Raw genomic sequence first — 14,804 nt, forward strand, 5'->3', positions numbered from 1 at the left:
TCTCTCTGCTACTCTCTCTGTCTTGCATTATTCTTTAACTACCTGCTTTCTGCAGTAAGTTGGGATAGTAAGGATAGTCTAAAGGAACCTCACAACATCCATTTTCAGTGACAGTTGTCTTCTGCGTCAAATATGAACAAGTTCAAGTTGTTCAGCTGCAAAAGTTTTGCCCACAAAATTTGGACAATGCTACTCTGATGTTCTGTTATTCCTATATAGCAATTGGAATTACAGAAACAATCTCCACATTCATGTTTTTAGCAATTATAATAGCCGACCTTGACATTTAATTAAGGTGAGTCACAGAATGGATGCAAATATTACCAGAAGTAATTTTAAACAGAACAGTTTGAAATCTTAGCCCATGCAGCTTTGCACAGTTTCCTTCCACCACAGCCCACACAGACAGAAAAAGCCCTTCAGAAACCTCAAATTTTTAATTCACTGAAAATTATACTAGGGACAAACATAGATGAGCTTACATGGGATGTATAATGAGAAACAGGTGGCAACTCTAGCACAAACTGAGAGGTTTTAGGGCATGTTAAACTTGTGCTTGTGTCGTGAAATGGTACTGCTTCTGGCAAGTCTGGGGTTAGAGAATGGGAAAATTTTTACTGTAATACTGAACTTCCAGAATTCCTGCATGTTACTTTATTGGCCAAGGCTCTAGCTTGTTACATTAAATTCAAGACTGTCAACTGGTGTTTTTTTGTTTTTGTTTTTTTTTTTTTTAAAGAAAAAAAAAAAATCACATTAGCATGATTTTAACACCCAAATGTATCCCCTGGGACACTGCCTAAGAATCAGTCTCATAAGTTTTCGAAGTCTGAAAGTAGACTGAAAACTGCATCTGATCTTTGCTGATTTAGAGATGCAGCAAATCTAAAACTAAGGTCTGGTATTTGGAACAGGGCCGTGGTTGCAAAGTCCTGATCCCATCAACATACAAAGGTTTTACAGGATTAGAAACACTAAAAAGTGAAATAAAATTATAGCCCTTAGGAGTGTTCCTCGAACTGCTGGTTATAAGGAGAGAGGATTTATACTTACAGCCAGTAATTATTGCTGGTTCTCACTGTTCACCCCTGGCAGAGCTGACCTACTGATACATCAGTTGTGTGAACACTTACAGAAAGGTTTTTGATGGACTTGACAAAAATATGTGATCATCAAGGAGCATCATGCTTGCAAATGACTTAAAGAACACAGTTGAAACTAGAGTAGCTAACACTGCAAAAAGTGTAATTAAAAACCAGGGAAAGCATCTATCTAGAAACACATCTACTTTCCTTCAAGCAAGTGTAACAAACAAATCATCTGATGATATAACTGTATTATTTCATTGTATCACAGTTTATCTCCTTTCTAATGTCAACCAGGATTCCTTAACAGGTAGCAAGAATCAAAATGCTTCTTAAATCAACTGGTTAGCTGTTTAACTAAGGAATCAGTATCAGATTTATACTTATGAAACAGCCTACAGGATATTAAAAAATTAAATAAAGGAGAAAGGTAATATTCTAGCTCAAGCTGTAGGAAAAAAACTTGTAACACACATACCCAAAAATGAGATTTGCTGTACTTTCACTCATGTAGGGTACACAAAATAAAGCATAGCATATCTTCACCAAAAACATCTCATCCCTTCCAACAGAATTTTGTGATTTTAAAACTACTAATGCTCTTACCATATTTATTTTGTGAGCCAGCAACTTATGGCAAGTCTATGGCACTGACTGCAATAAAATAGTTTATTACATGATTACCTTAACAGCATTACAGCATACTGTTCAAAATTTAACTCAATCGCAGTCCACAATTTTTGCAAGGTTTCTTTGACATCGGTGTTTTCTTTAGTACCTGGAAATAATAAAAGTTAGAAAATATAATATCAAACTTTTGTATTGTTCTAAATTTACACCCACCAAATACTTGTGAAAAATGCCACTTGCACAAGTAAATTGTCTTATGAATCACTAGGTTTTATTTGGAATTTTACAGAAGTCTCACTGAGCTGAAAACCAGGTTCTATTTTGACAGAGGAAATTCCCTTCATCATCATCACCGTTGTACTTTTCAGCACTCCTATAACTGCAAAAATGATGTGATCAATATTTTCTCTGATTTCCAGTTTTTTCATTGTAATGTGATAGTGATATGAGGTGATCTCTGACCTTGGAGAATACGCTGTTTAGCTCCCAACAGCTTTTATTTGCAGATACCATGAAGGGGTAAGCATGTGCCCAGGCAATCTGTGTAGCTAAAAAGAAAAGAATCGGGAAGCTCCAGCAGGTAATTAATCCCACTCATGTTTGATATCTCTCGGATAACAGGACGTGTTGTCATCTCAAGGTGTCTACTTCTATTCACAGAATACAGATGAAGACTAGACAACTAGTTTAGACCTGGTGTCTAACTTTTGAAGACTACAGTTAAATGAAATCCTTTATTGCATAAGGAATTAGTGACAGAAATTGAGGGGTAAAACTAAAACAAACAAAAAAACCAACAAAAAACTGGGGGGAGTAATAAAACTTTACTGTAATGAGAAGAGAGAAAAAAATCATAGATAATGGGGAAAAGGAGGAAAAGAATAATATAACTAAAAAAACACAGTAAAGCACCAAAAGATGATATCAGAATTAAAGGTAACAGAGTATTGATAAATCAGAATAATTCAAAACATCATAGACAATGGAAGAAAAGAGTTGGTATACATTGTGCTCAAGTGACAAAAATCTAAAATCTAAATTTGAAAAGAACAGCTTCTGAGCTCTGGAATTCGTAGGAATTAATAATACTGGTGAAAGTTTATGGTAATTCCTAATGCCCATGACACTTCATAAACAAAGATAGAGGGGCACTGGACTACTTAGCAGGAAAGCTTAAGCAAGACTGGGCTACAGGTGATAGTTTGGGAGAGAGGCAGCACCTGATTTACTGATGAGGAGATGAAGGTACAAAAGACAGCTTGAAGAAATCATCTGATGCAGGTAAATATACAGTCAAAAGAACCTCAGGAATGATGGTAATTCAAGAAGGAGCTTGCAGCAGAATGGCCATGACTTACTAAAGAGGGAATGTATATCTCACAATGGAGAAGTTTTCTTTGTCACAGTCCTCAGGTATTCACATACTGTGAGGCTAGGAGGAGTCACTGTGATCGAACTTTCAGCGTAACAGTCCTGTTAACATATTAATTGCTATTTCATCATATATAAATGAATAATCATTTTTTAATTTGATGAGTATCTGTTTGATTTTAGAGTTTTCAGTAGTGCAAAACAAATCTTGGTTTATTCCAACAAATGCCTTGTCCTTTTAAAAATAAGTGTCGCTTTTTCTAGTTTGAGTGCGTCTGGATTCAACTCATGATCTTTGAATCTCAGACTAAAGATCTTCTAGATAACCCTTCGGATCTCAAATTAAAGATCTTGTTGCTATCGAATTCCTTTTCTCATATAGGTACTGAAAGATTATAATGAAGTCATTCTTAATTTTCTCTTAAATTACAAAAAGCCTGCAAGTACAAGGCCCTTCTTTAATCCTGATCCTTACAACTCTACCCAGAATTTCTCAGTTGATACCTATCTTTCTTCTTGGACTGTGGACACAGCACTTGGACACAATATTCCAGCTGAGATAACAGAATTGCTGAATATGAAATGTAACACAAGTTTTCAACTGCTATGTAAGATTCCTCTATTTATATACATAAGAATGAAGGATAGTGTCGGCACGGTATCTTTGGAGCACAGTATCAGCCTTTGATTCTGTGTTCTGCTGATTATCCATTATGATACTTAAGTTCTTGTACAGACTTCCCTTACCTTTCCAGAAAACAAAAAAAAAGTGTAGCTCAGCTCTGAGCTAAATCTACATTAACATAAATTCTGGTTTAATATCTACAAAAAATCTAGGGTATTGTCTTTCCTCTACTTTTTAGTACCATACCTGCTAATTGAGTGGTTAGGCTGACCACTATTCTTGGTTTTTTTAAGAGATCAGAGATTCAACTATAATGTTTTATTGCATTTCAGTTCATTTTAACTAGATATTTATTAGTAACAAAACCTTTAGAGTAAATATTTGAATAAGGTGAAGTATGAAAAATTTTTAAAAGGCATTTTTAAAGGACACACCCGGTTTTCTGCTGTTCAGTACTTTCCTAACATAGGCCCCTCTCCAGATGGCTTGAAGTTTAAGAGCTGCTGCTTCTTCTTCAGATGTGGGAGTTTGGCTCAGCCAACTACCAAGGGAATTCTTATCACAACTCTCTAAAAGAAGAAGAGGAGAATTAGCAACATCAATAAAGCTGGAAGTCCTGTAGCTGCCTGCAAAGAAGTTAAAAAGAAATAAGCAAACAAACAAACAACATAAAAAAATGAGAGCTTTGAATTCCAGAAACAGAGTGGTTTCAGCATAAAACTTCCACTTATGACAAAAATATCCCTCTTAAAATTTTGCTCTTACGATGAAAATATTAGACAAAACATACTGTGTAATTACACAAAGTCAGAATGCAACTATTATGCAAATTCCAAATACCAAATAATTGAATTCTTACTTCTCTTTACAGACAGCTATTGCAGTGCATTTTTTAAAATCAAGTGTCTTTCTGTAATTTCAAAATATCCTTCCAAACATGAACAGGATCTGAATACAGCTTAAAAGAGCTTCACAAGATTTTAAGTGTTTCTGTCTCTCAGTCTGGTCATCTTATTAAGTAATAGTTTAAACATGTTGTTCAAAACATTATATTCAGCCTTCACTAAGGAGTCATAGAATAAGGATAAGATTTACGATAAAGCAAGAGTTCATTTATCTGACTGTGACTTTCTGCTACCAAGGAGTTTTGGAACAGAAATCAGTAGATTCTGACAGGTTAGTAATGAGCTCTTTGAAGGCATGCCTGCCTAGAATTAGCATCCTGGGAGCCATCAGCACCAAGGTTTAGGGGGGAGGGTGTGGGGAGCTGCACTACCAGCAGCCAGTGCTAGGGGACCAGTTTGGAACTGCACATACACAGAACGAGGGCAGTGAGACAGCCTGAGGGGAAGGAAACAGTGCTCCAAAAGGAAGTACCAACAAATAAAAAAGGAGAAAAGAGAGAAATCTGCCTGGAAAATGCAGGCAACATTTCAGACAAACAAACTAGTTTAAGAAAAAATATTGCTGTCATCAGTGAGGAGATCACACATTTCAATCTAATCTCTTTTATGGAATATTGTTAAATGTGGCTGCATTCCCAACCATCATTCCTTATTATTGCCTCATTTCCAAACCCCAGAAAGCCTCTTTCATATTTAGTGACTATGAAAGGTTACAAAAGCCCACTTCAACAGACAACAGATTAGAGCTCAACAATATGAATGGCACAACCACTTGTATAAAATAGAAGCATACAATCACAGAATAATATAGGCCGGAGGGGACTACTGAAGATCATACGATACCGTAGGCTATAATTCTGTGAAAAATACAATGAGTTTTTCAGTCATTCTAGCTGATCCTTCATCTCTGATGTCTCACAGAATAATAACTTTCAGAGGAAAGGAGATCTGGATGGAAGTCCCCATTAAAGAGTGAGAGAAGTATAGAGAGAAGTATATGTGCTTTCTTAAAGAACAAGAATATGACATCATTTTGTCAGTAAACGTATTTGTATATATCTTAATGAAGTTTGTTTGTAGTGATTTTCCAAAATAAGCTAACTAATAAAAGGAAGTTAATATCATTTTGATTGACCAAGGAGAAAGACTTTACACTGTAAATTCATAATAGCAGAAGGAAAAACTAAGTCACTCTGAAAGAATGGCCTTCAAATGGTGATGATGTATCTTCCTGCCAATTTTTCAGATAAATTATTTTTCTATCTTAATATGAAACCATATATATAAAGCTTCTACTAAATATTTATATGAATAGATTAAAAGTTACAAAGACTGCAAAATAAGTCTCTTAAAATGGAAAAGAAATATATATTGGGTTGCCAGGCAAACTTAGAAATTCTAACTCCTTATGCCTCCAGCTTGCATCCAAAATGAGGCAAAGAACTTGTCAGAAGAGAATTATCCCTGCTTGTAATAAATCTGTTTGGCTTCCAATGGCTCCTCCCACAGTACCTTCAGGTATCAGGCAGACGCCATCACCAAGAAATAGTTGAACTTTCAATGAAGGTACTAGCTTGAGTCTTCCTTCACTCTCCTTTAGTGAACAATGCATGCATTTAAGGTCTTTTCAGCTGGTAATTTGAAAAATAAGTATGATCTGCAGTACATCAGGTAAAAAAAGCATCTGTTAATGCTTGTCAATACTGACAAATGCAAGTCCAGGAAGACAAAGGGCTATCTTATAAGTTATATAAATTAACAAAACACGAACAAAGAAAAGGATCCTTTATATTCTGAGACAAAAAGTCTCAGACGTGGTGTCAACAGGAGAAGGCTTAGGCATCTCATAAGAAAGAAACCATGCTTACTTAGGCAGAAAATACAAGATTAGAAAAGAATTGGCTTCCTAAAAACTAAGAATGGTCAGATATATTTGAAGCAATTAGCAATACCAGTACAGTACCTGAAGACACAGTGTCATCCTCAGGAACATCAGTATCTTTAAAATCCAAAGTGAAGGATCTGAAGGCAAATTTATAGCTGCAAGAAGCCTTTTTGTCTAATACACATTTGATCAAATACCACAATGCACCATTGAATACCTAAAATCAAAAAGTGGAAAAGCATTCAAAGAATGAATAATTTTTGGACATTGATTTAAATTGATTTTCATTACTATTTCAAAAGCTGTTTAGCTCTTTTATTTTTTCATGTAAAAATGAAGTCTTTAACTTCCTCTAACAAATACACTACCTAAAAATTAGTCCCAACTGTAGGACTACAATGTTTCAAGCCAACAATCGAGACAAAACTTGTTTCATGCCTGGCTTATTAAATACATAATGCAGCATAAGTTTTTAGCACCCAAAATTATGTTAGTAGTTTATCTGAAGTGAGTCGATGGTCTCATACCAGAGGAGAGAAGAACACATAATAATCATCATCATGACAACTGTCATTCTTACTGAATTAGGAGGTAACACAGCAAGGAAACACAGGACTATATTGACAGGCAAGAGGGGAAGATTTGGTATCCTACTTATATGACTAAACTGATGGCTCTATTTTTATTCTTCACATATTGATGCTCTTTAAAGACCAGAAATCCAGTCTCTTTTTCCTTCTTCCAACACATGGAAATCTTAGTGTGTTTTTTCAGAGCTTGTTTCTTAATTTGAATTGAAGAACATAGCAATAACTTCTTGGAAAAGGCATAATTTTTCTCTTCCATTGTCTTTATTTTCAGATTTTCCGGCTGTCTGGAAATTTTTATCCTAAGTTATGTATTTCAATATTAATAAACACTTCCATTATTTTGAAAGATTTAAGACTGGTGAAGAAAGAATCTACTTTACCGCATTCTTATGTTCAGAATAATTTTCAACTGTTCGTATTAAAGGTAGATAATGTCCACATTTTCATTCTTGAATCAATGTCAGCTCAGTGCCTCTCATTTATCTCATTTCTGGTTTTTTTTTTTTATTCCAACTATAGACTGGTCTTCTTAGAGAGGGAAAGAGGAAGAGATATCTATGTTCATGCTTACTGAATCTTTCTTAAGGTCCTTAAGTTTTACATATATTTCATATGAGCATATACATTTAAAATTTGTATTTTCCATTCCAGAGAGGTCAAACCAATTTTTTCTGTTGGAATTGGCATTAAAACTACCTCTTTCATGAATGCTGCATCTGGAATAGTTAATTTTTAATTCTGCTGTTTTGCTGAACTTGAGCCTGGCATCAAGCCCATGTATGAAAGCACTGGCTTAGGTGTTCTATTTTATAGTATCAGCAGTTACAAAAATATTAATCCCTTTCTTCTATTCAGTCTTCTGTTATCAATTACACAGTCTAAACCGCATGAACGTTCTAGTACTTTGATGAAAGTAATTGAATCTGGAATATATAAAGTACTGACTGTAGAAAAATCAAGTTATAGCAGTATTATCAACATTTGCATATACATAAAAATTAGTATATTTTTACACAACCTTTTTCTTGCAATCTTTTTATAATGTTGAAAAGCTACAGTATAGAGATCTACTGAAAAGTGTAATGTTTTCATCATGCATCCAAAGACCCTTTAATTTATCACGCACATAGAGCAGAAAAGTTGAACAGGAATGTTGTAGTTTCAAAAACAAAAACAACTCAGAAATACTGTGAATGAAAAAACCTAATTCCTGTCTTCAGTAATATAAGCTGTAATAATGTTTTCCTACACCATCAACATTAGGCACAGAAAGGAATCATTCTGGCTTTTCTGCATTTCAGGTAGTGTCTTTTAAATCCAAAATTAAGTCATAAAAGAAGAAAAGCTGATGCTCTCTTCCCCAAAGGATGCTAAACTAAACTGACAAATTTAGAAACTCAAATTTACAATGTGCTATTCTGTGCATATTGAAATTTGTTCATATCGAAAGAAGATAATTTTAGTACACAGTTGGAAGTTATGTTATTTGAGCTTACACTTAATAACAACTGCCACATTTGGAGCACTCAGGAGGTCCTTTTTAAAAACATAGTCATTGGTTTGAAAGGGTAACGACAATGTTAAGCTGTTATCCAGCTTCTGTAGCCTTCAGAGACATGCTTATTAAAATTTTTTGTTCACCTTGAAGTGTTCTTCAACCATTCCAGTACCACAAAGGCCAGGAGGACAATGAGTTAGTTCCAACTCCTTCAAGGCTTTAGAGAGTTCAGGCTCACTAGTGAAATTATTTATCACATTTCCAACAGCTTTCAGGATAGCCGTAGCCTTTTCTATAAACCGGCAGCTGTCCTGGAGAGAGAAGAAAAACAACCATTGTTAGAAAGATTGCTTTAAAATTTTCTTTTGTTTTCTTTTGGGTCTGTTACAGCATACAAGCATCTTTTCTGTGCTAAAGTACAAAACTGTTCTTAAATTAAGTAATTGTGATTGATTTTATAAACTGTAAAATCAGTTAGGTCTCTGGTATTCAAAAGTGTACAAAATTTTCACTGATTTTGGCTACTGAAATAAAAATGTTACAACACTATAACAGGCAGCATAACATGTATTTATTAAGGATATTTTTCCTGTGTCATTTGTTCTAGAACATTTAATCAGAAATAAGATGCACATAAAAGACTTTCTACTGCAGTGATAATAAGACTCTTGTTAGCTGAAATGCACAGCATCTCTTCTATTATAAAAGGACAGATGAGTATTTGTATCCCGCTGAAAACAATGTACAAATACATGCTGCCTGAAGCATCATTAATTTTCATCAGGATTTCTGTGCAAGAATGTGGACACTTTCCTGCAAATGACATCCTGCAGGGAAATTGCTGTCTTCAAAAAACAAGTGCAAAGATGATCCCAGGATATAATTCTGCTTTATTTTCTTGATGAGGAATAGCTTTTCATCCACAATCTGAAGACATAGTACAGCCACAAGACATTTTTAATGGCCCAACTTCTTATGTTTAAACTTCTTTGCTACAATAAATGTAATAAATTTGCATAAGCTGCTTTAATGTCCTATACTTAGGACCCGGAATCTACATTGCTACTAATTATTAAATTAGCTACAGCTAAATTAAAAATATTTTTGCACAACTGTGCTCTAGAAGCTCCATTCCCTCCTCCCAGTGCCCATGATAAATATTTGGGCCTACTGCTTGCCAAAGAAATCTTGAAAATATGGATGGCAGTGATATCCATCTGGCCTGTAGGCAATGAAGAACAAAAGCTGTAATAATTACTCCCCTGGGCTTCTTATCTCAACTCTGAGAAGCTGTTTGAATCAATTGTTCATTTTAGGTATAAAAGCTACTCTGGGATTCACTGAGTAATATGTGATCGCATGGGACAAAACAAACTTTACTCATGTGACAGTTTATTTTACTAGGCAGCTATTTTTGAATATTAGTTAATGTCTGTACATGTATTTTATCACATGCCTCAAAAGGAGAACTTATACACTACCTCTGACATGTATTTCAACAAGAGTACTTTTAACATTCCATTTTGTGCTGCTGTTTTATGTAAACCACAATACTACCCAATGCTTAGATACATGTATATATGACAATTATTGCAATATCCATCTCAGTGCCTGCTGCTTTGTAAAACGCATTTCTTTTATGCTCTCATCCATTTCATATTGAAATTAACATTATACCATTAGATAGAATAACTCTGAATGAAGATCCAACAGTGCTTCACTGTAAATATAGTCAGAAACACCTTTATCACAATGCTTGACTAGTTCCGGTTATGCATACCTTTTCAAGAACTGGCATCACGGTATCCTCTTCTCCAAAGATACATGGCACCATGCTGCACAGATGAATATGGTGCCCTATGGGAGAACTTACTGTGAAGAGCAATATGTGTCGCCTACATTTAAAAAAAAAAAATAAATCAAAAAGCACTTTAAAAAAAACCAACCAAAACCAACCAACCAACAAAAACCAAAAAAACAAAACCAAAACCACCCACAACACAGCAATTCTTCAGCTTTTCCTTTTTCCTTTCACATATATGGCAAAAATGAAATTCACTTCTAGATATACTGGCTCTTCAAATCCTGCATTTCTATCTTCTTCCTTCTCAAGAACCTCCAAACATAGGTAGGAGGTAAAATCAGAGAAGTCACTATTATTTACTTTATTTCTTTAGGTTTTATTTCAGTTTTCTTTAGCAAAATAGGTAGTTTCACTATTTCAGATGGATACAAACCTGAAGTTTTTTAGTCAGGATTGTAGCTAGCTACACCTAACACATTTGCTCCAGAAAGCTTAGGGCAGAAGTCAAGTTTTCAAGTCACGTGTTACTTAGATCATAATTTCCATGTTTGCATTCACAAAATCAGAAAAGATTAACACATATTTGTGTCAGACTAGATGAACACTACAGAGTGATCCTTTTATGGAGCAACTGTGAGCCAAACAACTCAATTGTAACCTCCTAAGTTGGCAAACCACAAAAATTCATCAGGTCTTATTGGGATACACTCATCTCACCTCATTCTTGTTTGCCTGATTGTATCCTATAACAGATTCCAATCATAAAAGAAAACATTCATATCTGTAGTTATACAACACAAGGGATTGATGCTCTTCTCTCCAGTCAACATTCTGCACTCCCACTGAAATACTTGAGGAGATTGCCAATATCAAACAGTGAAGCTTCATGGTCTTATATCATTGCCAGAATAGCATTTAGCTGTAGAAGTTCATTCAGGCCATGGCTTCAAAGTGTTAACCAGAGATCCGGCAGTGAGAGTAAGAAAGGAGAGTTACACATCCCACCCTTGTATTTTTTTTTTTTAATTGCATCTTCTTGTGTGTGAAATTTGAAAAGCCCCCTGGACACCAAGAGACAGGCAGAAGAAAGTGCCTTCCTGGCTTAGCAAGTAATTTCTAATTTGGAATGACATGGGGAGCAGTCAATAAGCCTATTTGTCTCCCACACCTGCTGCAAATCAAAGCTTCCTGGAAGCCTGCTGGCTCTGCCTGAACCAGAGAGAACCAAAGGTAAGAAGCTTATCAATTTGAGCCACCTGTATCTCTGGTAGCTTTGAAATTTGCAGGTGCAAAAAGATACACGTTTTTGACATCCTTACAGGAGATATACAACTTTTGGAAACTACACTAAGAGTGTGGTGACAGGACTAGCCTATAAACCAGATAATTACTTTTCATTTCTAATCTAAACCAAAACAAATAGAGGGCACTATTAAAGATCTTTGATTTAATATTAATGTGCTATTGTTGTGGTATTTTCTTTGCCTCTTTATTTGAAACCTAACTTGATTGTTTTAAACTACATTCTGTCTCATGTCTTTGAGGTTAAACTGCTGATTATTTTTGGAATGGTAGAAGGCCTCAATGAATTAGTCTGCAACTTTATATTTATAGCAACATATGAAGATAGCATCTTCCCTGTTTCACTGGAAGTGTTTTCAGAAACTAGTATCAAAGGCTTTTGCCTTTTATCTATCTTAAACAAACAATGCTCTGTACTGAATATCTAGAGTTAAGTACAAAGAGAAATAAATCATTTTAAGCACTATGTAAATGTGAAGTAAAATATAGAAGGCTTCACGGATAACCTTAGAATTTCTCCTGTCATGTTTCATGAATCCTGTTTCAAGAAAAGCTATGAAACCTCCTATGATATCATCACTCTTTCACAGTTCCACTAAAAATCCTAATTCTTTAATTTTTGTTGGTACTCCATGAAACATCTCAAAATCATTCTAGTGTGAAACACTTTTAAGTAGGAAATTGTATTCTAGAGGTTTTTTTTTTAAAAAAAACCAGCGTGGGTTTTTTAAATTGATAAATGCTCTTAAGTAAGAGTAAGGATTTCAAAATCCTTATAACAGCTTTGGTAATTATTTTAAATTCATAGTTATTTTGCATTCTTACCAAATCTTAGCTATCAACCAATTTGATATTCCAAAAACTTATGTTTTAGGAAATAAACTCTTAGTTACTGTGTAAAGTAAGGCTCATCTCAAGCCTTAAGACTAAAGTAAAGACAGAAATGAAACCTCACACATACCCAGCAGGAAGACTTAACACAGTAGCTTTGGTTGCGGATGTATGCATCTTTAACACAAGCTCACCAGGAGCCACACATTTCCAAGAGAAATGTTCAACCATTAGCACACCCTTTGAAATACTGGAACATTCTTGTTTTGTACCTAGAAAAAGAAAGAAAAAACCACTCACAATTGGTGTGAGTGGAATAATAGTAAAATGAAGACAAATACACTTATGCAGAATCTGTATCTACTTCACAGTCACTGACAACTCCATTTAGGCATTGATAATTCAGAGAAAAGAGCCAGTCATTCAAAAGGCATAGTTGGTACAGAATATGGCTTATTCGTACAGTTTCCTAGAAAACAATGGTTAAAATAATGTGTTAGGAGGATGTGTAGATCAGACCTGTTCCAAGTCACTTAAAGCTGCTCTAAAACTCCATAAGAATCCATTCTGTCCACTGCAAAGGAAGCAAACAGTCATGCAAATATATATTTCTATTACAGTTTAATTATTTTAACAGAATGGTCAGTTTGGTTTTTATAAGCTGTCCTTTGGTTCTATCTACTTTGTTCTAGATGCACTAAAATTACGTCCATATGAAATGTTTAAATGACTGATTAACTTAAGCTGATTGTCATAACATGCATTAACTTTTATGAATGCCATTCTATGACTTCTATAAAATACAAGTAATTTTTATTCAAACCATCCGAGCTGTTGGATCTTGAAATAAACTAGCTGTAAATATAATTCTGAGCTCACGGTGCATGAGTTTAAAAATCACTTCAAAAATAAACTGCTGATTTTACTGTATTTTGATCAGCTAAGGCATAAAGTAGCTTGAAAGAATGGAATTTGTAGAAAAAAAAACCCTAAGGTTTGCTAAACTCTCAAATTGTGCCAAAATACACCACAGCCAAAAAAAATGGCACAGACATATTCAAGTATGGGAAAACACAACATTAACATGCACTGTTCTGCGTTGGCCTTACCTCCAGTATCACCCCAGCGTACTAATGCAGAAAAACTAACCAGGATTTCAATGGGTGTCAGACTGTCCACAAGTAAATAATAGAAGACTCGGTCATTGGTACACTGCATAGAAAAACAGACATTTGTTCATCTTTCATTTTCACTGAATGCTATCTGCCTGGGCTTGTACAAATTATGACTTAAGATTTTGGATATTGTGACCCTAGATATGGTATGGGAAGTAACTAATTAACTGTCACTACTTCTTCCAAATTTCAGACATGTCATTTAAGCCCAGAGCCTCATGCTGCATGTATAAACCATGGTGTTCATTTAAGAGATAAGGGGATACAGAAAAGCTTCTTAAATGAGAATATATCTACTTTTATATTATATTCTTAATATCTACCTCAATTTAGTAGATCTTGCCAAATGATCAATGGAAAACCAAAATATTTTTTGTGCTGAAACCTTCTGATTCTAATCAATTACAGTAAGCTTGAAAGAAATAAGCACTCTTAATTTGTAACACAGGACTGATTCTGCCTCATTATGTTTTTCTCTACAAAAATATATGGAGGCAGCATTTTTCACTCTCAACATTAATACATAATTCCTATGTCAATATTAGAAACTATAGTATGTTTCAACTGTTCCTAGAAATTCTTCAACATCTGAAGGTGAATGAGCTTTTTTGCCATTTTAATATGTCTTCCTACATTCTCCAGAATCATATCAGTACATTTTTTGTATTTGATCCTGGAATACCACTACTATTATCTTCATAACATAATATAAAAGAGTTCTTTTGTAAGTCTGGTACAGAATTTACCTAATAGTGTAAACACCTCACCTGTATCGATGTAAAAAAAAAAAATTGAATGGTTTTACAGCAAAGGGTTAGTTTTTCAGCACAATAGCACGCAGGCTTACATAATCTTTATGCTGATTATGGCTTGTGAAATATATTGTGCAGTGACTGGGAAAATTTATTGTGATGTGATTATAAATACAAAGAGGTGTGAAATTGCAGATATACTACAATTCTGAAGCATAATCCATGTAGTTAACCTTCTCAGTACAGGATTTACCATAAAGTTCACGCCTGGAGTTTACATGTCAGTACTCTACAACTACACTTCAGTTACAGAATAAAACTAGAGCTGGAACAGGATATTCAAGTAGGTTG

The 14,804-nt window shown here is 34.6% G+C and overlaps 1 protein-coding gene across 1 annotated transcript in view; it reads right to left on the bottom strand.

The window, feature by feature from the left end:
• ADGB (androglobin) overlaps positions 1–14,804 on the bottom strand; it is a 106,784-nt gene that overhangs the window by 31,117 nt on the left and 60,863 nt on the right. Inside the window, exons 17-23 of the mRNA XM_065632031.1 lie at positions 13,636–13,738; positions 12,657–12,798; positions 10,370–10,484; positions 8,733–8,900; positions 6,580–6,718; positions 4,146–4,280; positions 1,770–1,863 (exon numbers count right to left, since the gene is read on the bottom strand). Coding sequence (XP_065488103.1) covers positions 1,770–1,863; positions 4,146–4,280; positions 6,580–6,718; positions 8,733–8,900; positions 10,370–10,484; positions 12,657–12,798; positions 13,636–13,738 — 896 coding nt within the window. The remainder of the gene's footprint in view (positions 1–1,769; positions 1,864–4,145; positions 4,281–6,579; positions 6,719–8,732; positions 8,901–10,369; positions 10,485–12,656; positions 12,799–13,635; positions 13,739–14,804) is intronic.

This window comes from Caloenas nicobarica, chromosome 3 (assembly GCF_036013445.1).
Source record: "Caloenas nicobarica isolate bCalNic1 chromosome 3, bCalNic1.hap1, whole genome shotgun sequence".
Taxonomy (NCBI): Eukaryota; Metazoa; Chordata; class Aves; order Columbiformes; family Columbidae; genus Caloenas; species Caloenas nicobarica.